The 27,400-nt window shown below is 40.9% G+C and overlaps 1 protein-coding gene across 1 annotated transcript in view; it reads left to right on the top strand.

Moving 5' to 3' along the window:
- Positions 1-3,045: 3,045 nt before the first annotated feature.
- Positions 3,046-27,400, top strand: part of PHLPP1 (PH domain and leucine rich repeat protein phosphatase 1) — a 291,137-nt gene continuing 266,782 nt past the window's right edge. The window contains 1 exon segment of the mRNA XM_036761120.1: positions 3,046-4,942. Coding sequence (XP_036617015.1) covers positions 3,235-4,942 — 1,708 coding nt within the window. The 5' untranslated portion in view covers positions 3,046-3,234.

Raw genomic sequence — 27,400 nt, 5'->3', positions numbered from 1 at the left:
AACAAAAACAAACTTCTGACAGGAATGCATAAAGATAGGAACTAGAGGCAGAGTAAATACAGTTCTATAATTTTGTATAGTGATCTCAAATAAATTGTTGAGTATTCTAGAAGCCAGTAGTGATACAAAGCTGTAGTTTATGATTAAAAATAAAGTTCCAAACTAGCAGGTTGATCCTTAAATGGAACTCTAGACATCAGAAATATAAGGTTTATATGAGAAATTTCTTGCCTTCGTGCAAATCAAGGAAGATTGTGAAGTGTGCTGAGTGACTAATATAAAGAGGAAAGGTCATGACTGAAATTTAACATGGATCATAGAGCCTTTTCTAAAGTATTCCAGTAGATCTGGGATTTTATCAGAATGAGCATTGCCTCCAGCCATGCAGATTGTAACCCATGCATGCCTGCTTATCCTGTGTGATTCTTTTCTATCTCCTCCATTAAGTTCTGGAGGCACCCACTTGGGGTGCTGGAGGTCTTCCTCAATTTCTCTTCACCCTATTGCTAGTATTCTAGAGGAGCATATGGTTGGCTCCCTGTTATGCCGAGGTCTCACCACATGACTGATTCATCTTTATTAATTAAAAATTTCCTCGATAACATCCTTGACTTCTTTGAAGTTCCTTTCTTTGTTATGTTTGTCACCTGCTTATGTGTATGCTCTCCATTGCCTTCTGTGTGATGCTCATTTTTAATTCTTTGGAGACAATGGTAGTTCCATGACTTGCAACCATAGAACAATATTGGTAGAGCACTGGAGAAATTTAAAACACCGTATTAAAGTATCTAAGCAGTTTGTTTCTGGTTGGTTGCAGTTCTTCCTTTATGGCTCTTAGGTAAGATTTCTCTTCAGCACTCCTGCCCCTTTCATAAGAATCCTTCAGGGCCAAGTTTTTCCTTTCTGAGCCTCAATGTTTTCATCCGTTAAAAAAAGGCAGTAGGTCTAAGTCATCAGTTCTCAAACTTTTTGGTCTCAGAACCCCTTTAGAGTTTTATTAAAAATTATTGGTGTCATTTGTTCAATTGTGTCTGACTCTTCAGGACTCCATTTGGGGTTTCCTTGGCAAAGATACTGAAATGGTTTCCCATTTCTTTCTCCAACTCATTTTATAGGTGAGCAACCGAGGCAAGGGTGAGGTGACTTGCCCAGGGTCACACAGCTAGTAAGTGTTTGAGGCCAGATTTTAATTCAGGAAGATGAGTCTTCCTGACTTCAGGCCAGGCACTCTACCCATTACACTGGGGAGCTGCCCGCCAAATGATTGAGGACCCCTCCCAAAAAAGCTTTTATGTGGTTTTGTCAGTATCTATTGATGTTTACTGTATTAGAAATGAAAATATTATTATTATGTTATTGTTATTATGTTATTATTATGAAAATATTATTATGGAAAGTTTTGGCCCTTGTGGACCCCCTGAAAGGGTCCCTGGGACTCCCAGAGTTCTCCAGGCTATACTTTGAGAACTTCTGGTCTAGGTGTAGTCTACGTGATCTTTAATATATCCTCCAGTTCTAAATAATATTATTCTAGCCCAGAGAAAGGCATTTGATAATCAACACTCTCACTTTAAACAGGGTTTCTTGGGCAGTCAGACACTTCCTCTGGTCATAGAAAAGCAAATCACAGACTGAGAGCTAGAAGGGATCTTCTAAATTATCTACGTGGGTTCGTCAGCTCCTCCTATCCTGTGGTTGGGGGCTGTTGAATTTATTGTCTGCATTCCTAGGATCTTGCACAGGGCCTGGGACAGAGTAGGTGCTTAATAATAACTCTGATTGATTTAATATATCTAGCCCAACTCCTTCATTTTTTGTTGTTTGGTTTCTCTGTATTTGTGACCGGATGGACTCCACTGTACATGGCGTTTTTCTTGGCAAGGATACTGGAGTGGTTTGCCCTTTCCTCTTCCGGTGGATTAAGGCAGACAGAGATTAAATGACTTGCCCAGGGTCACCCAGCTGGTCAGTGTCTGAAGCTGGATTTGAACTCAGGGCTTCCTGACTCCAGGCCCAGCGCTTTATCTACTGAACCTCCTTTCCTTGTACAGATAAGGAAACTGAGGGATACTTGCTGAACCTCCACAGAGGTGACCCGCCCAAGGTCACGGGTATTACAGCCAATTCAAACCCAGGTCAGCCTCCAGCGCACAAAGATGCCGATTCTCTGCAGAAAGTGCACGTACCCCATCCAAAGGTGAAGGACACACATGCCCCAAGGAGGATGGGTCTGTTGCAATTAAGTGGTTGTGGGGAAGGAGAAGAGTGAGAAGGGCCCACACACCCAAGGAGGCATTCTGGAAAGATCTCTTAGACTAAGTGTCCTCGATGGTCATTAGGCAGCGGGAAGGAACCACAGGGGCAGTTAACTAACAGACCCAACAAATGCCCCTCCCAGCCCCCTGGCCAACAGTAGAGGGCACAATTCCCATTCCACACAGCCCAGCTCCAGGGAGGACTGGTGCGAAAGGACCGCCGGGATTCGTAGTCTTTCGTTTCCACTTGCGCTTGGCTTTCTATTCACTTAGAACTACATTTCCCAAGATGCTGCGCGTAGCTTCGGGTTCTCAATTTCCTACCCTCCATCCTCCTCCTCCTTTTCCCACCTGGCGGCCTCCTCAGTAGCTGCGGCGGAGAGAAACCTCCCAGGAAACAGCCCCTGTACGCACGCGTCACGTTTGTTTACTCTGAAGCCCCACCTCCCTCCATGGTCTCTCTCGGACCCTCCCCGTGCTCCGCCCCATCTCGCCGTGGAATGCCGTCATGCCAACGATGCATATTCATGACCCGGCACGGAGCTCCCCTCCCCTCGCTCCCTCCTGCCTTCCACCCAGCCCTGACCACAGCTTGATTAATATTCAATGAGCACTTCTTCTGGACTGCTGGTTCGCCCGGGGAGGTGGGGGGAGGGGGCGTGGCTAGCGGCCTGGGTGCCCGAGTCCGGGGCGGGGAGGAGGAGGAGGAGGAGAAGAAGGAGGAGGAGGAGGAGGAGGCGGAGGCGGTGGCGGTGGCGGTAAGGCGGGTGCGCGGGATGGAACCCCGAGACACCGACGGAATGCTCCGAATTGCCACATAATCCCCTGGAACGGCAGCCCCGAACGCCATTGGCTTTTCCTTCCCGGTTCCTCCTCCTCCTCCTCTGCCGCCGCCGCCCTCTCCCACCTTCGCTTCACCTCCTCCCGCTCCCTTCTCCTCGCTCCGGAGCTGGGGGGGGAGACGCACAGCTCCACTGCAATGGAGCCCGCCGCCGCGGCCACGGTGCAGCGACTCCCAGAGACCAGCGGGGAGGACCGGGCTCCGGCTCCGGCGGCCGCGGCAGCTTTGGCGGCGGCTGCGGCGGGGGGCGGCGGCCGGAGCCCAGAGAGCCCCCTGCCCTCGGGGACCCCCAACATGCAGTACCTCCCGGGCGGCGGGGCCGGGGAGGAGGCCCCCGCCGGGCCGCTGCCGGGCAAAGCCGGGGGCACCGTGCGGAGGAGGAGGAGAGGGGCGCCCCTGCTCGCGGCCAACGGGGCTCCCCCGGCCCCCGGGGCGGGCAGCGGCGCTAACTCCCTGCTGCTCCGGAGGGGGAGGCTGAAGAGGAATCTGTCGGCCGCCGCCACCTCCTCCTCTTCCTCGTCCTCCTCTTCTTCCTCGGCCGCCGCCTCCCACTCCTCCAGCGCTGCCAGCCTGGCCGCCTCTTGCTCGGCCTCGGCGTCGCTGTGCACCCGGAGCCTGGACAGGAAGACACTGCTGCTGAAGCATCGACAGATGATGCAGCTGCAGCCGTCCGACCGGGACTGGGTGAGGCACCAGCTGCAGCGGGGCTGCGTGCACGTCTTCGACCGCCACATGGCCTCGACTTACCTGCGCCCGGTGCTCTGCACGCTGGACACCACGGCGGGCGAGGTGGCGGCCCGCCTGCTGCAGCTGGGGCACAAAGGCGGCGGAGGCGGCGTGGTGATGAAGGTTCTGGGCAGGGGGCCCCCGCAGCCGGCCCAGCCCCAGCCCCACTGGGTGGGACCTGCTGCGGACGCCCCGACGGCCCGCCACGGGGGCGTCCCCTCCGGCACTGGCGGGGGACAGGTGGCCCGGGGCCGCGGGCTCGGATTGACAGGTCCGGACGATGAGCCCGGGGAGCAGCAGCTGAGGAAGAACGGGCTGGGGGAGCCCGCCGAACCCGCCGTCGTGGGGAAGCCGCGCACGCCCCCGGGGGATCTGCCGCTTCGGAGCGACGGGGCCGGGAGATTTGTGGGGTGCCTGACCCACGGCAGCCCAGCGCCTTCGGACTTCAGCCCCGGGGATCTGTATGCGGGGGTCCCGGGCTCCCTACTGGGTGACCTGCGGCCGGTGGACGGCGTGGTGGGAGGCCCGGCCTCGGACACTGAGAGTTTCAGCCTGAGCCCCAGCGCCGAGAGCGTGTCCGACCGGCTGGATCCCTACAGCAGCGGCGGCGGCTCCTCCTCTTCGGAGGAGCTGGAGACCGATTCCACCCCTGCTCCTGCCCCTTCCCCGGCGCCGACCGAGGGGTCAGGCCTCGCCCATCACCCTGGCGGCTCAGCCCCGTCTCGCGCGGGCGGGCCGGTGGCAGAGAAGCCCGGAGATTTCCCGCCACTCCATCCTTCTTCACTTGCTGCCCCAGCACAGTCACCACCGAAAACCCCAAAGGGGGTGGACAGCCGGGGTGGGGTCGCCCAGGACGGGCCTCTGGAGAAGGCGCCCGCAGGAGGAGTTGGTGTCCCCACTCCATTGCCACCTGGGCACGGAGGAACCGCGGACAAGACCGCCCCGATGCCAACCCTGTACGTGCAGTTTCATGGAGAGACGACCCGTCGGCTGGAGGCACACGAGAAGCCACTGCAGATTCAAAATGACTACCTCTTCCAACTGGGATTTAGGGAGCTATGGAGGGTGCAGGAGGAGGGCATGGATTCGGAGATCGGGTGCCTCATCCGCTTCTATGCAGGTAAGAAAAGGACTCTGCTCCATGAAGTCAACTACCCCAGGACGCCATCCTCATGGTATTAGATGTGAACCTGTTTTTCTGGAGAAAAAAATGTTTTCACCCCCCTATTAAGTGTATCATCTTATCTAGGTTGTAAATGTAGCACCTCCTGTATGTTTTCATCCATTGCTTCTTCAAAACTGTTTAATCTTAAAATGAACAGTTTCTTAATCTTTAAGGTTTTAGTCAAGGTACTGAGGGGTGGTGGTGGGGGGGTGGTGGTGGTGGGGGGGGGTGGTGGTGGTGGCTGCGGCGGCAGCTTAATCACAGAAGTAAGGTGTGCTACCTTGGATAACCATACAAGATGCAACAGTATATTTAAGGTTTAGGTTGCTCACCCTAGACACCCCTTCCTTCCTACTTTGTGGAAATGAGACAGTTTTTGATTTCAAGAAAGTCTGTCATGCATGATTTTCATTTTATAGAAAATAATAACCAAAACATATGGGAGCTCACTTTTGCTCTACTCATCCATGCCCATGACAACCCTAAGAAACCTCAGTACACTTATTCTGCTCCTGACATTTGATTTGGTTTTCCTGATCACCTTTTGTTGACACATTCTTCCATGTTTTTGCTCACTTTCTTCCTTGTACTATAGTTTCAGGTTTGATCCTGCTGTTAGTCCAGCTGTCTCTTCCTGTTTCTTGTTTTGTTGCTTCCTTAGTGGTTTTAGTCCTGAGAACTGACCACTGAAATTCACCACTGTGACTTAGCATTGATGCTGGTCATTCTTAGTAGCCAGGTCATATTTGAATCACAAGAACGTATGGATAGCATGCTCACCTGGTTCTCTTTTCAGATTTGATCTGAAGCCCCTTCTCTCTTCTGCAGTCCCAAGTGGACTGGTGTTGCTTTTTCAGCTAAGAGAGCTTGGGGAGATGCTGACTTTTGGAACGGATGAACACAGCATTCTAGTGGACATTTTTGTGGCTTATATATAAACCATCTGCATCCTTACTTTTCTTTAGTCTGTGGGATTTTTTTTTTTAATGAGAAGTTATATTATAGCATGTCCTAGCTAAAGCATAAGAGATTTCCTACTAACTTTCCAGTACTTTGCCAGGAACAGAATAACAAATGTATATGCTTAGCCCAAATGTATGACGTGTAGTTCCACAAATCCCAGCTAGCCTCTTATTCTTATATTGTTAAATATTAAAAATTGCAAGAATTTTTATGTCCTCAGTTGTTTTTTGTTGGCACTTAGTTCTGATCAGTTGACAAAAAGTTTATTCCTATACATGGAGATGAAACTGGCCAAACTATAGAGATGTTCCTCCACTGAGTTTCATTCAAGTTTTTCTAAAATTGTTCATTATTTCTCTTAGATTAGAAAAATACAGCTAATGTCTTAATTGAATGAAATCCCTTTCAAAAGTTTAATAAATGTAATAAAGTAAAATGTTCAGCTTTTGAAATTCTTTACAGGTGAGGAACTGGGTGATTTTTTTTCTTGACCCAGGTAACAGTTCCATATCATTTTCCTGTCTTTCACAGAATTTGTAAAATATTATTACTTTATCAAAGCATTAAACATTACTATTGGAGCAAAAACATGTCTAATATTCCTCTAGAGTGTAGGTCAGTCTCATGATCAAAATAAATGTAATGAGCAAATGTCTCTAAATTGAAAGGGATATTTTGTATTTGTAATTTTACCAGTGTCCCATTTAGCACCACAAAGCACTGCTTTGTCAAAATATTGTAAAGGTTTCACATTGCTTTTTCCTCATTGAAAATATGAATACTAATTAATACTGTTAAACACTGATATCACTGCCCTACATCAAAGCATAAATTTGGAGCCAGTTGTTAAGGGTCAGATAAAGAAGTTGTCAGATTTTTCATAAATCTTTTGTTCCATGTTCCATTTTCCCCTCTTAAGTCAGAATTACTTTGGACCAAAAAATTTATTAAGTGAATACGCTAGGAGTGCTATATAACACTTGTTACTGATAACAATTTAATGAGATTGGTCTAAGGTGCTGAAAAATAAAAAGATTTTGCCAAAATGTGATCTCACAGTGACCCTCAGCCCCATGTATTGGAAAGTCTTAAAGTGGTCTAACATAGCACATAGTAGGGCAGTCACTGTTCTATATTACAATCATTCTTTCCTGCAAAGATATAAATAGGCCAATTTCAGTGTTTGTTCTGAATGACTTCCTTTGCAAAGAGAATGAGAGAATTCAGCTGTTGTTGCTAAAATATTCTCCATAGTTTCATTTTATACTTCATTCTTAAATAACAGTGTTATCTTTCTGTTTATATAGTTGGTATTAAAGAAAGACTCAAGAACCCGCAACCAGTAAGAAAAAATTCTATATTTAAATGCAGCTTAATTTTAAAAAAAATTTAATTTTTAATATTTATTACCTGAGAATTTTCTTTTTCTTGGGATAACCTAATTAAGTTATTTTTCTATGTTACTTTACATAAACTAGAGTATTCTTCAAAATCAGGGATAGGTGATTTTAGGATCTCAACTTAAATATTTATTGGGGGGATAAAATTAATTTCTTAAGTAGATTTGAAGCTCATGTATCTAATTATGGTACTGTTCATGAAAACTTATTTTGAAAAAAGTTCTACCTGTTTAAGCTGCTATTCTCTAAGCTGATTTAAAAGATAGCAGTCTTTTAATGTGACACTTTCTTCATCTGAAGTTGCTGCATGTAAAAAGCTCTTGAGGTATTATCTGGTCATTGTAGAAGATGCTTTAAAATTTGGTTACATTTTAAAATCATGTTAAAATTTGGCTGAAAGAGAATTGTCATATGTAATATAAAATTCCATGGATGTGAATTGATTGGCATAACTTATGGAATCATAAATATCAGTGATTAGAAAGCTGTAGCAAATAGAACCAAGAGCCTCTTGAAGAAATAGTGGAGCAGTGTTAAGCCATATGTTTTCTTTTTCGGAATAGAGCTCCTTTCCACTGCATTTTCAAAGCCAAATTCTAGCTATTTCAGTTCAAGTTTTAACAAGGAGAAAAGGTGTTGACAACCCATCCATTGTGTGTAATGAATATTCGAAGCAGGCATTTTGATGTGTGACTCATTGGGATTGCTCTGAAGCGAACATCTTTACCTCTCCTGTTTCCTCTCTTCACCTTTCTGGAAATTATAAAATCTTGCACCAGATATATGAAAACCTAGAAGGTGTTTTTCATCATTAAGCTGTAATATTGACTGTCAGGTTCTTATTACTGTAATTACAGTACTATTGGATAACACAGCATGAACATGTGATACCAGTGTGTGGTTGAGAACAGTCTTTTAATTTTAAGAACAAAGGGTTTGAATCCATCTTTGCTAAAGTGCATTCTGTTTTTTCCTTTACCACCATGGTTTCATATCTGTAAAAATGATGGCATCGGAGTTTGTTGTCTTTACATGAGAAGTCCTAGAGATATGTTCACATGTGTTACCTCATTTATTCTTACAAAAACCCTGTGAAGTGGGGAGGAACAGGTATCATCCTTTTTTAGAAATGGAGAAACTCATGCTTAGAGAGATTTGACTGTCTTGCCTGAGGTTATGTGTCCATAGCCGGGCTCAGAATAGAACACAGGTGTTCCAACTTACAGTCAAATCTTCTGTTTTACTAAACTATGACCAATTTTATGCTTTTCTAACATTTAAATTATTCACTTAAGTTAAAAATGTTCAGAAAATCTGCTATTTTTGCTTGTAACATAGTGAAATTATCTTAGTCACAAATGGTATTTCTCTTGCACATGTGTTCATCTTTACAATGCAACTTTTTAACGTGTAAAAATAATTATTCAAGGAAACAAATAAATAGACATTACAGATGCTGAATGAACATTTAGTTATAGTCACCCCGACATTTTAGGTAGTGTGAAAAATTTTAGCTTTTCCATCTCTCGTTAAAGTAGACCTGCATTTTGTAAACTTTCTTGTTTAACTCTGCCAAGCTAAAGCCTTCCTGTACTTGACCCTCCCATGGTAGTGACCTTGGGTTCTCAAAGGCAATGCTAGTACAAGCTCTAGGAGGTCCTGCAAAGTTGGAAAAGGTTTCAGTGTGGGCTTAGTGACAGCCTTCATTGTCTCCCAGCCAGCTAAGCTAAGCCCAGAGAGGTTCATCACCATGTTGACCTGAGGGTGATGAATTTTGGGGCCACCACAGCTCATGAAAATCTTGTACTAAAGTTGCAGTGGGGTTTTGATCTGCTTCAGTGGAGAGAATATTCACACTGATCATATTCTTGAGGTATTAAAGCTTGTGTTGATAAGAATTAACATACTTCTTTTTAGGCAATGTTTGTGTGGATCTGAGTGAAGATTCAGCCATTAGCATTAGATAGTGGCAGCTATTCAACTGCAGTTAGAGACAGAGAGCTTATTTATGATAAGGTACTAAATATCTACAATGAAAACCCAGTGTTATGTAAAAATTATGGGAGGGGGAAAGGCTTATCCAGATAGGGTATTTAGATGTCTCTACTAACTAGAAGTTGTCAGCCTTGTAGTCCTTCTTTGTCAATGTGGTGAAATGATGGAATGTTAGAGCTAAAGGGAACTTCAAGATCGTCTAATTCAGTTCTCCTAGTTTTATAGATGAGGAGAATGAGATCCAGAAAGAGATGATGGGATTTGTCCAAGGTCAGAGTTATTGGCTGAGCTGGGTCCTGAATCTTGTTCTAATTCCTAGTCTAGGGCTGTTCCCACAAAACCACCCAGTTGTTAGAAATCTGTTAAGCTACTGAATGATGATTTCTGTGTGATTCTTCCCCTACAGTGTTTGTGTCACTGAGGCAGTGATGTTTTTTTAAACAGGCATTTCCCCAGTGACAGGAGATTCTGAGATGCCACCTGCCATTAGTATCTTTGTTTCACATGATCATTAGTTTTTCCTGGGTGAGAGAAACTAGATGGATTTTTTGAGTGAGTACCCTTCTTAAGAGGGTGGGCAAAACTTTCTTAGAATAGGTGATTTTTTCTTTCAGAGGCATCTCTTGCTCTAGCTTTGAAATGAATTAATAGGACATCTATCAAATGAAGCATCTTAAATGAATGATTTTGCCATGTTCCAGGGTTGGACATTCTAGCAAGAGAGGAGAAAGAGCTTAATTGTCCTGTGAAATCCGAGGGATCCTGAAGTCACTCAATAGAAAAACACCTTATTTAAAGAGGCCTGGCATTTCAAGAGGGAGAAAGAGATGACATCAAAATATCAAAAGCAGCCTGAGAATCCTCGGGAAGAGAAGGTTTTTTTTTCAAAGGGAATTCCCCCCCCCCCTTACTACTAATATCCCCTGTAATGAAGGGTTTTTAATCTGAAGTATCTGGATTAACATTGTAGAGCATCTTTGGCTTCATACTCGGTTTTTGTGCTTTAGAAAACCAAAAGTGAGCCTAGTCTGAAGGAGCAAGTAATAGAGCTTCTGGTCTGTAAAAGTTTAAAGGGGTATACTCTTCCTCAGTTTTTGCATTTTTTGCAGTCTAAAGATGTTTTTGCTGTTTGTGTTTGTATCTAGTTTTCGTGGTCCAGCTACAGTAAAATCAGGTATTTAAAACAATTCAAGGAACTGGTAAGACCAGCCTTGATTTGACCTGTCTCAGCATTGTTGTTTGGAAAGCATTTTCTAAACTATACTTGCAGATTTTAGAACTGGAAGGGACCTCAGAGGTCATTTGTCTAATCCCCTTTATTTGATAGATGAGGGACCAAGTGCAGAGAATTTGTGCATATTAGCTAAACTAAAGTCACTTAGGGCATTGGCAGGTAACAGGGCCAGAAATCAAACCTATGCTGTCTCCAAACCCAGAACCCTTTTCCACTGTTTCATAAGGGATTTGAAGTGTATAATTTTAGATGTGAAATAGGAAGACATGTTTTGGGATATAAATTGATATTGATTGATCTGTGTCTGTTTGCATTAATTAAAATGATTGTAGATTATTTATTGCATACAGAAATGATAAAGTTCTCCATTTTATTTTTAATTCAATTCTAAAGATAATAGTCATTGAACAAACACTTATTAAGCCTTTACTGTATACTGTATCATGCTGAAGATGGGTAGAAAAAGTTTAAATCAGACATGCACAACTTCTGAACTTCTTTGGGCCACAGATAGGTTAGACTAGAGACAGAGTGATGATATTTGGTTGCCTTGGGTCACATGACAAACAGGAGAGAGTGTTCAGTGGCAACTCTACATTTTTCACGGCCACCCGAAGTCTGGCCTGGTTTAAATAATAGGATGTCTGCTCTTGTGGAATATAAGACATATATCTCATGCTGCCATTTGTGGAAAGGCTTGTACCACAGTGGTAAGGCTGATACTTGACTTGAACCCATAGTTAATCTTGCCTTGTAATGATGAGTTAAGTTAGGTGCAAAGGAAAATGCTATGTGGTATGTAGGAACAGCTAGGTAGCACACTGGATAAAGCACTGGGTCTTCAGTCTAGAAGATTCCTTGAGTTCAAATCTGGCCTCAGATACTTCCTAGCTGTGTGACCTTGGGCAAGTCACTTAACCCTGTTTGCCTCAGTTTCCTTATCTGTAAAATGAGCTGGAGAAGAAATTGGCAAACCATTCCAGTATCTCTGCCAAGATAACTCCAGTTGAGGTCATAAAGAGTCCAATGGGTCTGAAAAATGACTCAACAAAAAATGTGATATATAGGGGAGGGATAAGTAGAAAGTCTTTGCAGATGAAAGAGAGTGGGGAAGATTTCATGGAAGAGTGGTATTTCAGTTTGGTTTTAAAAGATAGGTTGGAATTCAGTAACTGAAGGTGGAGTGGAGGTAATATATTCTGGGAATGTGGGAAGTATGTAGGTAGGAGAAAGTCAGGTGTATTCCTCAGGGACAGAGAGTAGTCCAGTTTGTCCAGAAAGGTAGAGTGTGGTGCCAGATTGTAGAGAGCCTTGAATGCCAGGCCTCTGATTCTCATATAGCAGGGATTAAGGGATCCTCCTCCTTCTCCTCCCCACTTGTAACAGGATTACATAGGCCAATTAACTTTACTTGTAAATCACCCTTAGGCTACCACTTGACTTGGTCTCATATTTAATCTTTTCCTGATATCTAGAGTAATCTAGGGGTATGTTTGCATAGGTTTTCATTAATTAATAAGATATTGACATTTCTCAATCAGCTAAACTCAGAGTGTCCCCATCAGATCATCAGATCTTATTTGTTTGATGAACTAAACTGCCTTTCCTAATAGTAGTTAACTCATATCTAGGTATATTAATTTCCTTAATATTATTGAATATGTAATTTGTTAACAATAAAGTCAACAATACAACAAAGATATGAATAATTATTTACAATTGTTAAATTGTGAGAAAGATCACAGCTAGAGAGAGAGCCATGTCGTACTACACTGTAACTGGAGATGACTTATTTCTGAAAATATAGTCTCACCATTTAGTTCACTCTAGATATCAAAGTCTCTTCATAGTAATTCTCTTCACCCTTTTTCAAGATAAAGGTTAAAAGAGGTCCCATCAAAAAGGAGCCTTTTCTTTCCTCTTCCTTTCTTCAGTTTCTCTCTGGCCATGGCAGAAAAATAAGCAATGTCTTCAGTCTCTGTTAAGTTTTTACTCTGGACAGTTTCCAGACTCCTCATAAAATTCTCTTTGTAATGTTTCTTCATTAAATAAATTAAAACAGTTCTAACAATGCAGATGCTCTTCTTCACCCTCTTTCTTTCTTTCTTCATAGTTTCTCTCAAAGCATCTCTACTCACTCTCCTCAGTTTTCTAAAAAATTGCCAGCACCAGCTGCCAAATCTTAAACATTCCATTTGGCTGTTAAAGCTGCAGTAATAGTGAAAACATCCTCTGTAAAAGTGACTTTTGAAACATATTACACTCAGAGCTGCCTCTGTGATAGTGCAAGTATGACATTTTGTAGGTTAAAAAAATGAGGCTTGTGGTCTTTAAGGGATAGGCACCAGAAACCAGTTATTTAAAATGGAAGAGCTGAGATTTGAGTTCAGTCTTTTGACTCTGACTGCTGCTCTTTTCCCATTAAACAAAGGTGTCTCATAATAGATCTTTGGAACCCAGAGATTCCAAACAGGAAAATAATAAAAGATGCTTTATTTTTAGCTTACATAAGAATTTATATTTGTGAATACTGTGGCTTTTTAAAAAATCCTAAGAATTTTTGACATGTTCTTTGGAAACTGAATTTGTTCATAACAAAATGGGCTCATTTCCTATTGGGCAAGTCACTTCTCTTCCCTGGGCCTCAGTTTACCCATCCATAAGATGTGAGGGTTAGACAGTGCTTTTTGAAGTCCCTTCCATTTCACGATTCATGATCCTGTGATCCCATTCAGCCTGTTGAAAAGGCAAAATTGCTTGTGGGAAAGTTTGTATTGCAGTGTCCTAGTAGTTCTTGAGATACCTAGTTATCATAGGCGTATGGACTTAGAGCTGGAATGTGCCTTAGGGATCATCTCTCTTAACCTCCTCTTTTTACAGAGGAGGAAACTGAGGCCCAGAGAGATTAAGTGAATTGTTCAGGGTTACACAAGTGGCAGAGCCAGGTTTCAAATCCGCCTCCAAATCCTGTATTTGTTCACAGCATCATGCTAAATTCTTTCAAAAAATCATTAAAAACACCTGTCACAAAGTACTTTTTAAAAAATGTGTCAGTGCTAGTGAAATAGACCATAGTCTTAGATTTAGAGTAGAATGTCAGATTTTCTTTTAACTCATACCTTCTTTCTATATTTTCTTATACCTCATACCTTTTTACAAAAAATTGAATAGCCAATTATTTTAATGATATATAAGTGTAAAATCTACTCAAGTCCTTGTGAATTGATGATTGTAATCCTTGGAACACAAGATCTGGCAAGTTCTATCAAACTGGAGTCTGTCCCTGGTCAATGAATGTTTTTTTGAGGACCAACCCAGATAAATTCAGAGAGATCCATTGCCAGGGTGATGAATTTAATTAGAAATATCAAATTTGGGTGAGGTAATTAAAATACTGTCTTTTTTATTGTGAATTCAATGATTATCACCAATCACAAATATCTCAAGACACAAAGAAAAGAGAATCATATAAGAAATTGTGAACTTTTACCGTGCACAATGTTTTATTTTTATTTTTAAAAGCATACATATGTATAAACACACACATCCATACTTAACCAGGTAGTGACAAATGACTCAATTTTTGTGGGTGAGATAATTGGGAATTGGTAAATTTCATTCAAAATCTCCTTCACTGAATCACCTAAGCTTTTCCCTCTTGTAGGAAGAGATTTGTTCTGTTCTTGCTGCTTCTATCTTTAGTGAATCTTGTTCCTGATTCAGCTGCATCCAGTGGAGATTGACTTTAATTCATATGTCTACTTCGATTCCTAACATGTTAGAACATTGGGGTTATATTCCCAAGTTCCTGATATTTTCTGAAGACCCAAATAGAGTAAAGTATGAATTGTACTCGTTAAGAACTTTCACTGTAATATACCAATGTCTGCTCCTTCTTTAATTTACAGTTTAGGACACTGGAATCCAGAGAGGGGAAGTGGCTTACCATACTGAGGTCATATAGTGCTAGTCAAGTAGCTATGCTGGTTCTTGTTAAGAAGTTCTGTATATAGAAATTTGTTTTTCTCATTCAAGTATATGATTGGAGATGTATTTCTAGAGACATTTCTTTTGAAACTGCGTTTCTATTTCTATTGAGAGTTTTTCTTTTGAGGTGTGGTGTATTTGTCTGATCCAGTTCTGACTCCTTTTTGGTATTTCATAAGGGGAGGAAAGTGTGTTTTCTACTGTATTCGGCTATGTAGTTATACGCTTGTACTTGTTGTTTAGAATGCTTAGAGACAGACCAGTTTCTTGGAGGGAAGGAGCAATTTGATGACCCAACTTAGAGATATGATTTCTCGCCATCATTTGTACACTCGTCTCTCTCCACATGGCTAAAGCAAGAAAATTGAAATGCTTAGGAAGAGAGACTGCTGATACCATGTTACAAGTCTAGACCCTGTGGCTAAAAGAGCCAAATCACCTGAGTTGTCCTTCAGGCGAGTGGGACAAGACATGGACATTCTCCCATACTCCTTAGGCATCATAGGACTGCTGACAAAGTAGGTGGTATCTAGACTGGATTAGATTGGATTTCCAATCTGGTACTCATTCCAATAAATCATGCCTCTGTGTATTGGCTTAGAATTCTTGCTGTTTTCACTATGTTAAATTAAAGGATTGTAAACAAATTGATGAACCTACTTAAAATGTTGGGTCTGTTCCTTTCAGATCAAATGTTGGGTGTTTCTCTGTTCCTTTCAGATCAAGACAGTTCAGTTTCTTCTGCATTGCATCCCTTTGACAGATTGTATGAGGCTTATAAGGTTCTAATGGAACAGATGGACATTTTAACTGCACAGAGGGAAATTAGATTTCATTAATGATACTCTCACCCAATGGGGGATTTGAATTTTAGCAGTGAGAGGAGGGGCAATGTTAGAAAATCAGAATGGTGTATAGTTGGTGTTTTGAAATGTAAATTATATTTGATTAGAAAGAAAATGAGATAGCTTACAGTAGTGTTACTATTTTTTTAGGTAAGAAACCTAAGATGAAAAAGTTTACTTTTAGCTATCTAAGTTTTAAAGCAAATTCAGTATGTGTGTATACACATACATACACGCACACATTTACATATATACATACATAAGTATTACATATATATTTGAGCTTGCATTAAGACAACAGGAGTATTCTCAAAGCAGCACATTTTATAACATTTAAGTCATTCAGTTGGATTTACACAGTTGTACCTTTTATAGTGATTAATAAAAATTAAAACAACTCAGCATGTTTTTGTTAGTGCTTCCTTTCTGTACCAAATTTCAGAACTCTTCTCCATGAAAACTGCCAGCACCTCAAATTCCTTTTCTCTGAACAGAAAGAAGAAAGAGGAAAAAAAGAACCCTATTGCTTTTTACTACAGATAGTCATGTATGAGTATAAATAGATATGTTGGGAGTGAGACATTTCCTTTTACCTTGGGTTGAATTTCAAATTAATCTTTTACCTTAAGCTGGATAGTATTTGTAGTGTAGAAGTAACTTATCTAATCAATTAATTCCCCAGAGCTTACCATTCCTTTTCCATAGGATAAAAGAAACTTTAAGAACACAAAAATGGAAAGGGAATAAAATCTCATTGCATATGGTATATAGACTAAGAACTACAGATGCAGAAACACAGAGGAAAACTATTCCTTCATGGGAGTGTCGTTTTAGTGATATGACTGTGATGCAGCTGACATTCAGGCTTATGTAAAAATTAGGTCTCCTGGAGGAAAAGAAATAGTTCTATGTTCAATGGATTGGGTCCCTGTCACTCCTTCCTTCTTGCCACCTTTCTCTTCCTTCCTTTTCTTGAAAGGTTGAGAGTAGTGGTTATATTTGTGAGGCATGGGGACAATTTAATTTCTTTAAAAAGAGCCCAATTATAAACTTATGTTGTAAATCTCCCTTGAGACTTATTAGGGGCAAAATTTCTGACTTTTAATGACCAAATCCTAATTAATCTCCTATGATATGACTAAGGGAAGGGAGGGAGAGGGAGTTCTCTGTCAAATGTGCCATACCCAAGGACCCCTCCCTGTCCTGCACCTCTCTCCACTCCACCTTTATAAGATGCTTGATTTGACTGCCAAACATACAGTCTTTGTGATGGACAAAGCTACTTAGAGTACATGGTGCTGGAGAAGGAACTACTCCTAACCCTATTGGAATCCCTTCTGCTTTAGGAAGCTGGCAGTGCTAGTGGGAGCTACTTGAGCCCATGGTGTCGTGGAGAGGAAGGAAGCAGGATGCTAAGTCAGCTCTATACCTTCCCTAATAGAAGGTGGTATATTAAGGGACCTGGGGCTATTTAATTGGTGACACATGGCCTCTTGATCCCTGTGTTGCTTCTCAAGTTCCCTGGTCATCTCCTTGCCACTACTGCTGTCTGGGGAGCAGCAGATGGCAATTATTTTGTGTGTGTGTGCTTTTAGGAATGTCATTTTCTCAGGAACTGTATACCACCTCTCAGATGTCATAAGCTTGCTTGGGTTCTATTATCTCTACAGATGACTCTTAAATCAACACCTGAAGCCATTATTTCTATCTTGAACTCCAGACTTATATCTCTACCTCTACAAAGGTGCTCTATAGATAATCATCTCATGTTCAAAACAGAACTTATATCCCCCTGTAAACTTACTGTTGCTGGTACCACCATCCCTCCAGGCATATAGGTTTGCAATTTTGATATTATGCCTCACTCTCACTTTACTTACATGTGCATTAATTGCCAGTCTCATCTGCTCTATCTCTACAATATTTCTGATGTCTTTCTCCTTCCCTAAACTTTCAAGACACTACCCTAGTACAAACGCACATCACCTTTTGCCTGGTCTGTAGCAGTTGCTTCCCAATTGGTCTCCCTGTTTGTAGTCTCTTTCCTCTCCAATGCATCCGTCCACAGAGCTTCCAAAATGGTCTTCCTAAACTGCAGGTCTGACCATGGTACTCCACTATTCAAGCATCTCTAGTGGCTCCCTATTATCTTTATTATAAAATAGAAACTCTTCTTTTTGGCACTTAGTGCCTTTCATAGTGTGGTTTCATCCTTTCTTTCCAGACTCACTTCATATTGTTTCACTTTGCACATGCATTATTCTAGAAGAATGGAAAAAAAGGGCCACTTACAATTCCTTGTATGTGATATTCCGTATTCCACTTTTCTTCTTTATATAATCTGACATCTTTCTGCCCCTCTCCTTCCCTGCCTCAAGTTATTAGTGCTCCCCCTACACCATATATGCTTTGTATGTACCTGTTTGTACATATGTTGAATCACTCCCTTAGAATCTAAGCTCCTCGAGCTCTGGGATGATTTAATTTTTGTCTTTTTATCTTGAGAGCTCTTAGTGCAGTGCTTTGTACATAGTGGGTATTTAATAAATGCTTTTTGAAGTGACCATTATTAATTCCCTTCTCTGACCACAACCTCCTTTATCCCTCCTACTCTTTCACTAGGAACGAAACTGCTCTTTGGCCTCATCTAGACTCGTCTCTGTTCATTAGTCTCCTTCTTGCTTCTCTTGGGTCTCTACCCAGCATGGAACTACCCGTGTTCAGCTTGCATTCTCGACCTTGTGCTTTCCCATGCCGTGACAGTGGGGTGCTGGAATGTGGTTGGGGAAGGTCATAAAACTTTGATGACTCTATCTCTAAAAATTCACACTTTCCAATTTGAAAATTGGGCTGTTTCTTGCAGCTTAGCAATCCTTTCCTTCATCTCTTACTTATTTGCTTTTTCTTTTCCATTGTGTCTGTTCCAAACATTTTATATACATAATCCCCCAACCCTCCTTCTTCCCTCTTCACCCTTAAGAAATGACCTTGTCACCTTTAATTATGAGTTTGCACATGAATTCCCTCAAATATTTTTTTTTTCTGCGCTAATGGTTTTTTCCTTTGTCAGAGGAAGAAATATTTTCTCCTCCTTTCTAACTCTGCTGCTTCAGTGTCCCCTCCTCATCCTTCTGGGATCTTTTCCTGGCAGTCATACCTCCCATCTCTTGTATCATTAATTTTTTCTACTTTACTGTTGCTTTTCATTCTGCTTGCAGACTTGCTCAGTTCTCCTATAGGTAAACAAATGAATAAAACCTTTTCCCATCCTTGCCTTTTTTTTTAAAAAATATTCTCTTTCTCCTTTTATCAGTGAATCTCCCCAAAGGCCATTCTACATTTTTTTGTCTTGACTTATTTGTCTTCTTTTACATTAAGGGTAGGCTATTGTATCATGATGCTTAGTCCTCCTCTTCTTCTCTGTGAGCTCCTTTAATATTTTACTTCCCTTTTGTGATCCATTATGGCTATTCATCTTCCTTTCCCTTTCTTTTTTTTTTCTTTTTTGGCTTGTATAAAGTGCTGGTGATGGTACCACCTTAAATACAATGAACAACCATGACCTTATTTCCACTTTATGGATGATGAATTTAGGCCAAAAGGAAGAGGTCCTAGTGACTTGCTTGAGGTCATGTGATTTGGAAGTGGTTGAATTTGAATTCATCCCAGGTCCTCTGACTCCCAACCCAGCATCCTTTGCATTACTTCCTTGTTGGCAGTTCTACTCTAATAAACTGAGAAGTGTAATCCTAATGCAGGAGAAAAAGGGTAAGATGTTGAGCTTCAATTCAACAAACAATAAGCACATTGCAAAGCACATTTATTGAAGGATAATGTGAGATACGAAAGCCAGAAAGAGGAGTTGGCAGCCAAATAGAATGACTGTAGCTTTTTCTGAGTAGGCTTTTTTGATAAAATAACTTCTTAAATGACCACAAGGTAGGTGCACATTGGGCTAGTTCTGGGTTTAGAAACTTGCAGAGTTTTAAATCTCTTTGTTTCTGGGGTAGATCCTTAGATTTTATACAGTGACTCTATAGTGACTCTACAGTGAGCAGTATACCTAGAAACATGTATACTAGAGCTAGATAATCAATCCCACTTTGCATTGTTATCTTAACAGTCTTTTTTTTTTTCGGGGGGGGGGCAGGACAGTTGGGGTTAAGTGATTTGCCCAAGGTCACTCAGCTAGTAAGTGTGTCAAGTGTCTGAGGCCGGATTTGAACTCAGGTTCTCCTGACTCCAGGGCCGATGCCCTACTCATTGTACCACCTAGCTGCCCCTATCTTGACAGTCTTTTGAAGTCCTTCCCTTCCTTGAGCCCCATTTTATGTCTCCCCCTTGTTGAAATTTTCCAGCGCTCCCAATGTTACTCAAGTTTTTCTTCTCAAGTTTCTCATGCTCCTTGTTTTGGACCTCTCCTGTGTATACTGTAAGCGGCTCTCTTATTATATTTATTTGTGTATTTTTTCTTATTCCCTTTGATAGTTCCAAAAGTCTGGATTCTTATAGGTGTCTGGGATCCATCGAGTGTGGTAGGATGCCTTTGCTTTGGTCACAGGGCACCCCTCCACCTCCTTTCCTCTCCTTTACCTTTGTGGTGACACTTCCATGCCCCTACTTCCTATCTAGTTCATTTGGCTCTCCCCTGGCCATTTACTGAGAGCCTCCTTGCTTATATAATCTGAGATGAGAAACCAACTGCATGCTTCTGAATAAGAACCTCCTTTTCTCTCTAACACTCATGCTCTAGGATTGCCTCAGTTTACTACCCAGGCATCTAGAATCTATTTGGAGAGGGGACATAGATGGATGCAGCAGCTTCTCTGAAGAACCAGTACTGATCCCATTCCTCCCTCCCCCAATCCCTGTTCTTTTTCCTCTTGTCATGGAAGACCAGCCTAACTGGGGTCCAAGCCTTGTTGTCCCCTTTTTTCATTGCTCCAGGTTTACCATGCTTCTCCCATAGGTATTTGATGTCCCTCTGTCTCCCCTTCCCCTCATCCCCAAAACATAACACAAACAACCAAATACCCAGCCTGTACTAAAAAGACTTGTTGTATACATCAGTCTTTTGTGAAATCCCCTCTTAAGTCCTGTAACTATTGTGATGAACTGGGATATCCCCCCTCCCAGAATGTAAGCTTATTGAGGCAAGACACTATGTCTTGTTTCATCTTTGTATCGGCAGAACCTACCTGGCACACAGTGAAGTGCATATAGTAGGTATTTAATAAATTACTGTCAAATTCATTATCTTATTGTATTGATGCGATCACTTCTTACATAGATGGAAATGATAACCCACAACCGGAATTAAATCCTTTGACTTCATGAAACTAACATAGTTAAATTAATTTTATGCTTTGAGAAATAAAATGCACAAGTAAGGACTATTCTGCATTAAACTTATGGTTATAAAAGAGGTTTTAAAAGTTTTTTCCTCCTCTTCTATAGTACTGATAAGAGAATAAGCATGGTGGACTTGGAATTAGGACATCTCCATTTGAATTCCACCTCTGATCAAAAGTTTGGGTCAAATCATTTAAGCCTCAGATTTCTCTTCTGTAAAGTGGGTAAAATAAGACACGTGCAGTATTGGATTGAGTTAGGAGAAATAGAATCTTGCTTCACTTTTATCTCATGCATGTGACCCGGGCCCAGTCAGTTCACTGCTATGGGCCACAATCATCTCATCTCCAAAATGAGAGAGCCGGATTATAGATGACTTGAAGGGTCCCTTCCAACCTTTCTAAATCTGTGATCCCGTGTCTTCTGATCCTGCAAGATTTGTGTTCATGACTTCTATAAAACTTCCAGGGTATATTCACCTGATGTTGAGTTAAAATTCCTCTGGTTCTTTTATCAGGCTGGGAATTCTGGGAAGGGGGAAGGGAAGGAGAAGAAAGTGCACTAATCAACCTGACAGGTTGTCTTATGCATTTCCTTCATGATATTTGACTATTTCATATTCTAATATAGAGAAACAAAAAGATTAAAAAAAAACTTATTTGGATATTGCAAGTAACATTCCCACCCCACCCCCAACTCCAGATGGTGTGTCCAAGTTAAATTTTATTATTATATTTCAGAGACTTGCAGTAGGATGAAACTGCTACAACATGATCGTCTCCTGCTGCTTCCTGACTGTTCAAGAGTAGCTGAGTAATCTATCAGAAATAAATAATAAAAATGAGGCTTTATTTCTAGAATGAGAAGATCTGGTCTGTAACAAGGTTCTAGTACCAGTTTTATATGAGATCATTTGGAAGGAAAAACAACACCCTCGCCATTTTGGTCTGTATGCTACCATCTGTTCTTGTATTTAAATCTGCACAGATGTTAATGGAACTTACCAGGGTGTATGAAAGAGATACGATTCACCATGATTTGACACTGGTGCCAAATGAAAATGGCAAGCTGTGGTTGAGGGAGTGTCATTACACAGAATAATTCATTATGGGTTACTGGGTACAAGTTCATTGTGGATAAAGTGTTTGGTATTAAATGGTTCCAGTTAAATTTTTGAATGAAACATTTTTAAATGCACTAACAATCCACTGGAGAGAGCACAGGATTTGAAGTCAGGAAAGGTGGATTCAAATCCAGGCAAGAAGACACTTACTGACCTTGGGACAGCTGGCTCTGTGACTGCTCTGAACTCCACAGTTGCCTTATTTGCAAAATGGAGATAACTCTTGGGTTGCTATTTAAATAAGAAGGGGCAGCTGTTGCTATTATTATTATAATTATACTTTAAGGATCTGTTACAAAAGTGTAGGTACTCCAGCCATTAATACGAATCCATATTTCTTCTATAACTTAGATGATGACCTTACAGAGTTGCCATGACCAAAAAATTCAAAACCCTCTGGCCAATCTGGAGATGAGCCTCTCACAGTTTAGCTAGGGTAGGCCCTAGACAGGATGAGCCAGTTTTGAGAGTTCTTTCCAGTGTGTAGGACCTGGCAAAGCCTGTGCACAGCCTTTGAGAACCCAAGGTTACCCTCTGGGCCTCACCGTGTTGAAGCACCAGAGGAGGACCTAATGGAGAAGTAATCTATAGACATTTACTTAAACAACATTTTTGCTCATGTCTGAACTGTTTGTTCAAATGATACAGGCATTTCAGCATCTGTCATGGATTTTTAAAAAGTTAGTTTTGGTGGGAATTGTTTAAAAACAAGGAACATCTTTAAAGAAAATCAGGTGGTAGATCTAAGAGAAATTGCCTCCTTTCTGATCCTTCCAGATTTTTTTTTTTAATCTACATAGGAATTTGTTGGGACAACTCACATTTATTTTCTATAGGCAGTTGGTTGTGTTCTTTTAGCTTAATATTGTGAGGAGTAATTGGAATAGAAGTGGCACCGGTAAATGTAGACGGAACAACTCCATATGAAAGTTGAGTTATTTTACTGTCTTCCAGGTATTTATTTGGATTCTCTCAACACTATAATGTGAAGGGCAGGTAACTTAAAATTTCTGAGCCTCAGTTTCTTTATTTATAAAATGAGGGGATTAGACTATCTGACTTCTGACATTTCTTCTAGCTCTAAAGTTATTTGATTAATGGTTGGAGATTCTAATTATATGCATATATGCATAGAAAAAATTCTATCAGGAGAAAATCAAACTATAAGTAAAAAAATTAGAACTTCTTTTATGCAGATATAAAAAATGCTTAATGTTGTAGTTTTTTCTTACTTGCCCATTATGAAATGCTTTGCTATGATGGCAGAAGGCTATGTGAAAGATGATATTTATATAGTACTAATGAAATCAACTCAAGTTTTTTATTTTACTACTTGCCCATTATAAAATGCTTTGCTATAATAGCAGAGACCTATGTGAATGATGATATTTATATAGTACTAATGAAATCATAAGTCAAGTACTTATCCCTATCCCTAATATAGTTGAGAGAATGCTAAAAGGAAAATTCTTATTTGCATTTTATAATTAATTTTAAGGAAATGCCCTCCATGGAGTTTTATGATTATTATTGAGACTGTTTTATATTCAGATTTAAGCATGACTACAATATAACAACTTCATACTCATGTCTAACACAAGTGGAAATGCCATTAACAATTATCATTCAAGCTTAATTTCCTGCCATTTTTTTTGTTTTTCACTATCATTAGCACCTATGTTTCTACCATGAAAGATTTTTACAGAGACCTAGATGAACTCATTACAGCAGTATCAACATCTGACAAGCTGATTGTCATGGGGAATTTCAACACTAATATTGGCAGCAAGGGAGAACATTCATTACCTTTCATAGAATTGAAAAAGCTGTATCAGTTGACTTCTTGCTCCATAATTAAGTCATCCAGTTGCTACTGCCTTTACTCTCTTTGTCCCGTGAAACAAGAGAGAGAAAAATTATAGATACAATTAAGATGTGGGAAACATCTCATTGATTCATATGTAGAGCCATTGAATAGGGACCAGAAATCCTTAAAACCAACATTCAGCTTGATGTCAGCATTATAAAAGCATACATGTACAAAAACATTACTTTGTGATTAGTACTGTGTCCTAGATGAATGGTGAGCCTTTGGGGTCATGTCCCAGCTTGGACCAGAGTATTCAAAATTACCACTGACTTCTGCTACCTGAGCAGCAGATTAAGGAAAAATATATTTATATGTAAAGAAGTAAGAACTAAGTCAAAAATGTAGTTTATAGCTTATCCTTTGGTAAACTTGGCATATGGTATGTGGAATATTCATAAGGGACACTTGACTCTACACACCTCTAATACTTTTTTTATTTTTGTTCTGGACCTATGATTGTGTCTGTGTGGGAACTCATGAGGAAACTCAGTCTACAGATTGGCAACAGTTCCGCAGTGTACATAGTCTTAGATAGTTGCCTGGGTATTCAGACCTTAAGAGACTTGTCCAAGGTCACAGAATGGGGTTGCACAGTGTTAGCAGTAGGACTAATAGTTTAGAGATTACTGACATTGAAATATTTCAAGCATGTATAGATAACCCTTTTAATGATGCAGACCTTCCTGTATATTAGTTGGTGGTTTAATGAGCTGCTGGGGACAAAAAAAATCATTTGCTTCATTACCAGTTTTTGTGATGAGCCAGTGTGAACTTATCTAGGCTGGTCTTTGGACTATGTGTTTGTTCTTGGGCCTAGGTATACTTTAATTCTTTCCAGCTTTGAAGGACTTGCTTGAGCCTGCATATCAAGGTCTATGCTGGTGCAATCCCAGGGTCATTGCCACGTCATGATGAAGCATTGGAGTAGGATTTTAATGGTATTTATTTATTATAATAATGTTTGATAAATAACTATTGCATGAATTGAGTGGTGCCAAAATATTCTGCACTTGAGCTTAGCATTTGTAGAGAGTATTCATGTAGACCCTCCTCCCATCTAACTCAGGTCCCCTTTATAGTATCCCTGAAAAAGTGGCCTACCAAGCAGTCAATCAGTGAGTGGTTATTAATTACTTATTTTGTCAGTTACTATGCTAAGTACTAGAGATACAAAGGCAAAAACAGTTTCTGCCGATGAAGAGTTTATACTCTAATGAAGAAGACAACGTGTAAATACTTGGGTACATACAAGATGCAGAATGGAAGGAATATTACTTTGGAGGAGAAGACTTTGGCAGCTGGAGGGGGGGATAGCTCCTGCAGACGGTAGCACTTGAGGTGAGAGAGGAGGAACCCAGGGTCTTTAAGACTAAGCATTCTTGGGTGGGGGACAGGTAGGACAGAGGGATTGAGATTGGAAATGGAGCATCCTGTGTGAGGAACTGCTAGTAGTGGTCCAATATGCCTGAGTATGTGGAGGAGAAGAGAGTATAGGAAGATTGCAAAGAGAGGAAGGGTTCAGATTGTAGAGAGCTTTAAAGGTAAGGACTTCATAGTTAATCCTGGAGGCAGAAGGGAGCCATTGGAATTTATGGAATGGAGGAGTAGGGTAACATGGTCCTATGTTTTAGGAAGATCATTTTAGTAACAGAGTGGAAGATGAATTGGAGTGGGGAAGAGATTTGATAAAAGAAACCAATTAGAAAAATATTGCAGTAGTCTGTGTGTGAGGTTGAGAGCTTTCATCAGGGTGGTGGCTGTGTGAATGGAGAGAAGGGGTCATGTGAATGAATGACAAGGTTTGGTAACTAGTTGGTTGCATGAGAGTGAGAAGGTAGATTACACTGAGGTTGTGAATTTGAGTAAAGAGAGGATGGTGATGTCTTCAGCAGTAATAGGGGAATTCAGAAGAGGATGAAGTTTTGGGGAAAAATTAATGAATTTGAGTTTGAGATGCCTATGGGACTTCTAGATTGAAATAAATAATGGGAAGTTTGATGCAGGACTGCATAAGTCCTTTAAGGGACTAGAGCACAACTTACAGGCCTGCATAAAGGTAATTGAATCCATGGGAGCTGAAGAGATCACCAGGTGAATATACAGTAGAGAGAAGAGGGCCCAGGACAGAGCCTTGGAGAGTATTCACGGTTGATGGATGTGACATGGATGAAAACCTAGCAGAAGATAGGTAAGGAGAGAACCAGGAGAGAGCAATGTCACAAAAATCCAGAGAGGAGAGTGTGTATCTTTTAGGAGAAGGCAATCAATATGTCTAATGTTGTGGAGAGGTCAAGAAGGATGAGGACTGAGAAAAGGTCATCCAGTTTGGTAAATGAGAGACCATTGATAGATAACCTTGGAAAGGGCGGCTTCAGTTGAATGATGAGGTCTGGCTTCTGTTTGAATACTTTTAGCAACGTGAAACAAAATATTCTAGGTTTTGGACATCTCAAATTGTATTTTCTTATGTTGAGCCATAACTTCCTGCAATTGGTCCTAGTTCTATTCCCTTGGAGCCACACAAAATGTGTAATCCTTGCTCTAGGTATTTGAGGACTGCTAGAATGTCCCTTTCCCCTAAGTTTTTTTTTCCCCCTCCAGGCTAAAAATCATCAGTTTCCAGACCCTTCATCATTTTCTCACCACCCTTTTTTGTATATTTCCTTTTTGTCTTAACGGGTGAAACTCGGCCAATGTTGAGTACCATAGGTTATTATTTTCTCTTGGTTTGAGCTCCATATTCCTGTTAATGTAGCCTATAAAAATTAATTTTTGTTAATAAATATCATATTTGACTTATTGAGCTTGTAGTCAGCTAAAATCCTTAGGCTGATTTCATGTAACTGTTACTGTCAAGCCTAGTCTCACCCATTCCACATTTGTACAATTTACTTTTGAATTCAAATGCATGATTTTGTTTGGTCTTGGTAGGGGTGATGTGGGGTAATGGAGAGAACATTGAACTGGGGTATCAGGAGACCTGAGTTCTGGCCCTAGTGCTGCCTCTAAGTATGAAGGACCTTGTTCACACTAGTTTTCTGTGGTCTCAGTTTCCTCACCATCCTACAAAATAAGGCAGTTGGACTAGATATCTGTAAGATGCTTTCCAGTTCTATGATCCTATGACTTTTTATGTTCCATATTTCTTACTGATTCCAGCCTGTTGAAGTTGTATAGAATTTTCATTCTGCTGGCCTTTTTTATTGGTTCTCATTTCCAGCTTTGTACCAGCTGACAGTATCATTAATACAATGATATCTTGAGCAGTTTTGCCAAATGCCTTGCTGAAATAAAGATTCACTTTAAAAATAATATCAAATTAAAAGTTCCCTCCATCCCCAAAAGATTTTCCTCAGAACAACCTAGTGAGATGCAGTGTAAATTCTGTCTTCATTTTCCATGTGAAGAAATGGAAGCCTGGAGAGGTAAATGACTTGCCCCAGGTCATAGGAGGTCGACTCTCTATTCTCTACAGAAGCTGTCTTGTTTGGTTCCTTCATTGCTGCCTCTTGTTTAGTGCCTCAAAATGAGAGGTTATTCAAATGCTCCACACTGCTGTTTATCTAAAGTGTTCCTTGGGGTTACCAGTGTCTTGGCCTTTATCAGAAAAGGAAATGAGGTTAGTTTGGTACAACTTTTTCTTA

This window comes from Trichosurus vulpecula, chromosome 1 (genome assembly GCF_011100635.1).
Source record: "Trichosurus vulpecula isolate mTriVul1 chromosome 1, mTriVul1.pri, whole genome shotgun sequence".
NCBI classification, from domain to species: domain Eukaryota; kingdom Metazoa; phylum Chordata; class Mammalia; order Diprotodontia; family Phalangeridae; genus Trichosurus; species Trichosurus vulpecula.
This window is presented reverse-complemented; position numbering and strand designations above follow the sequence as displayed.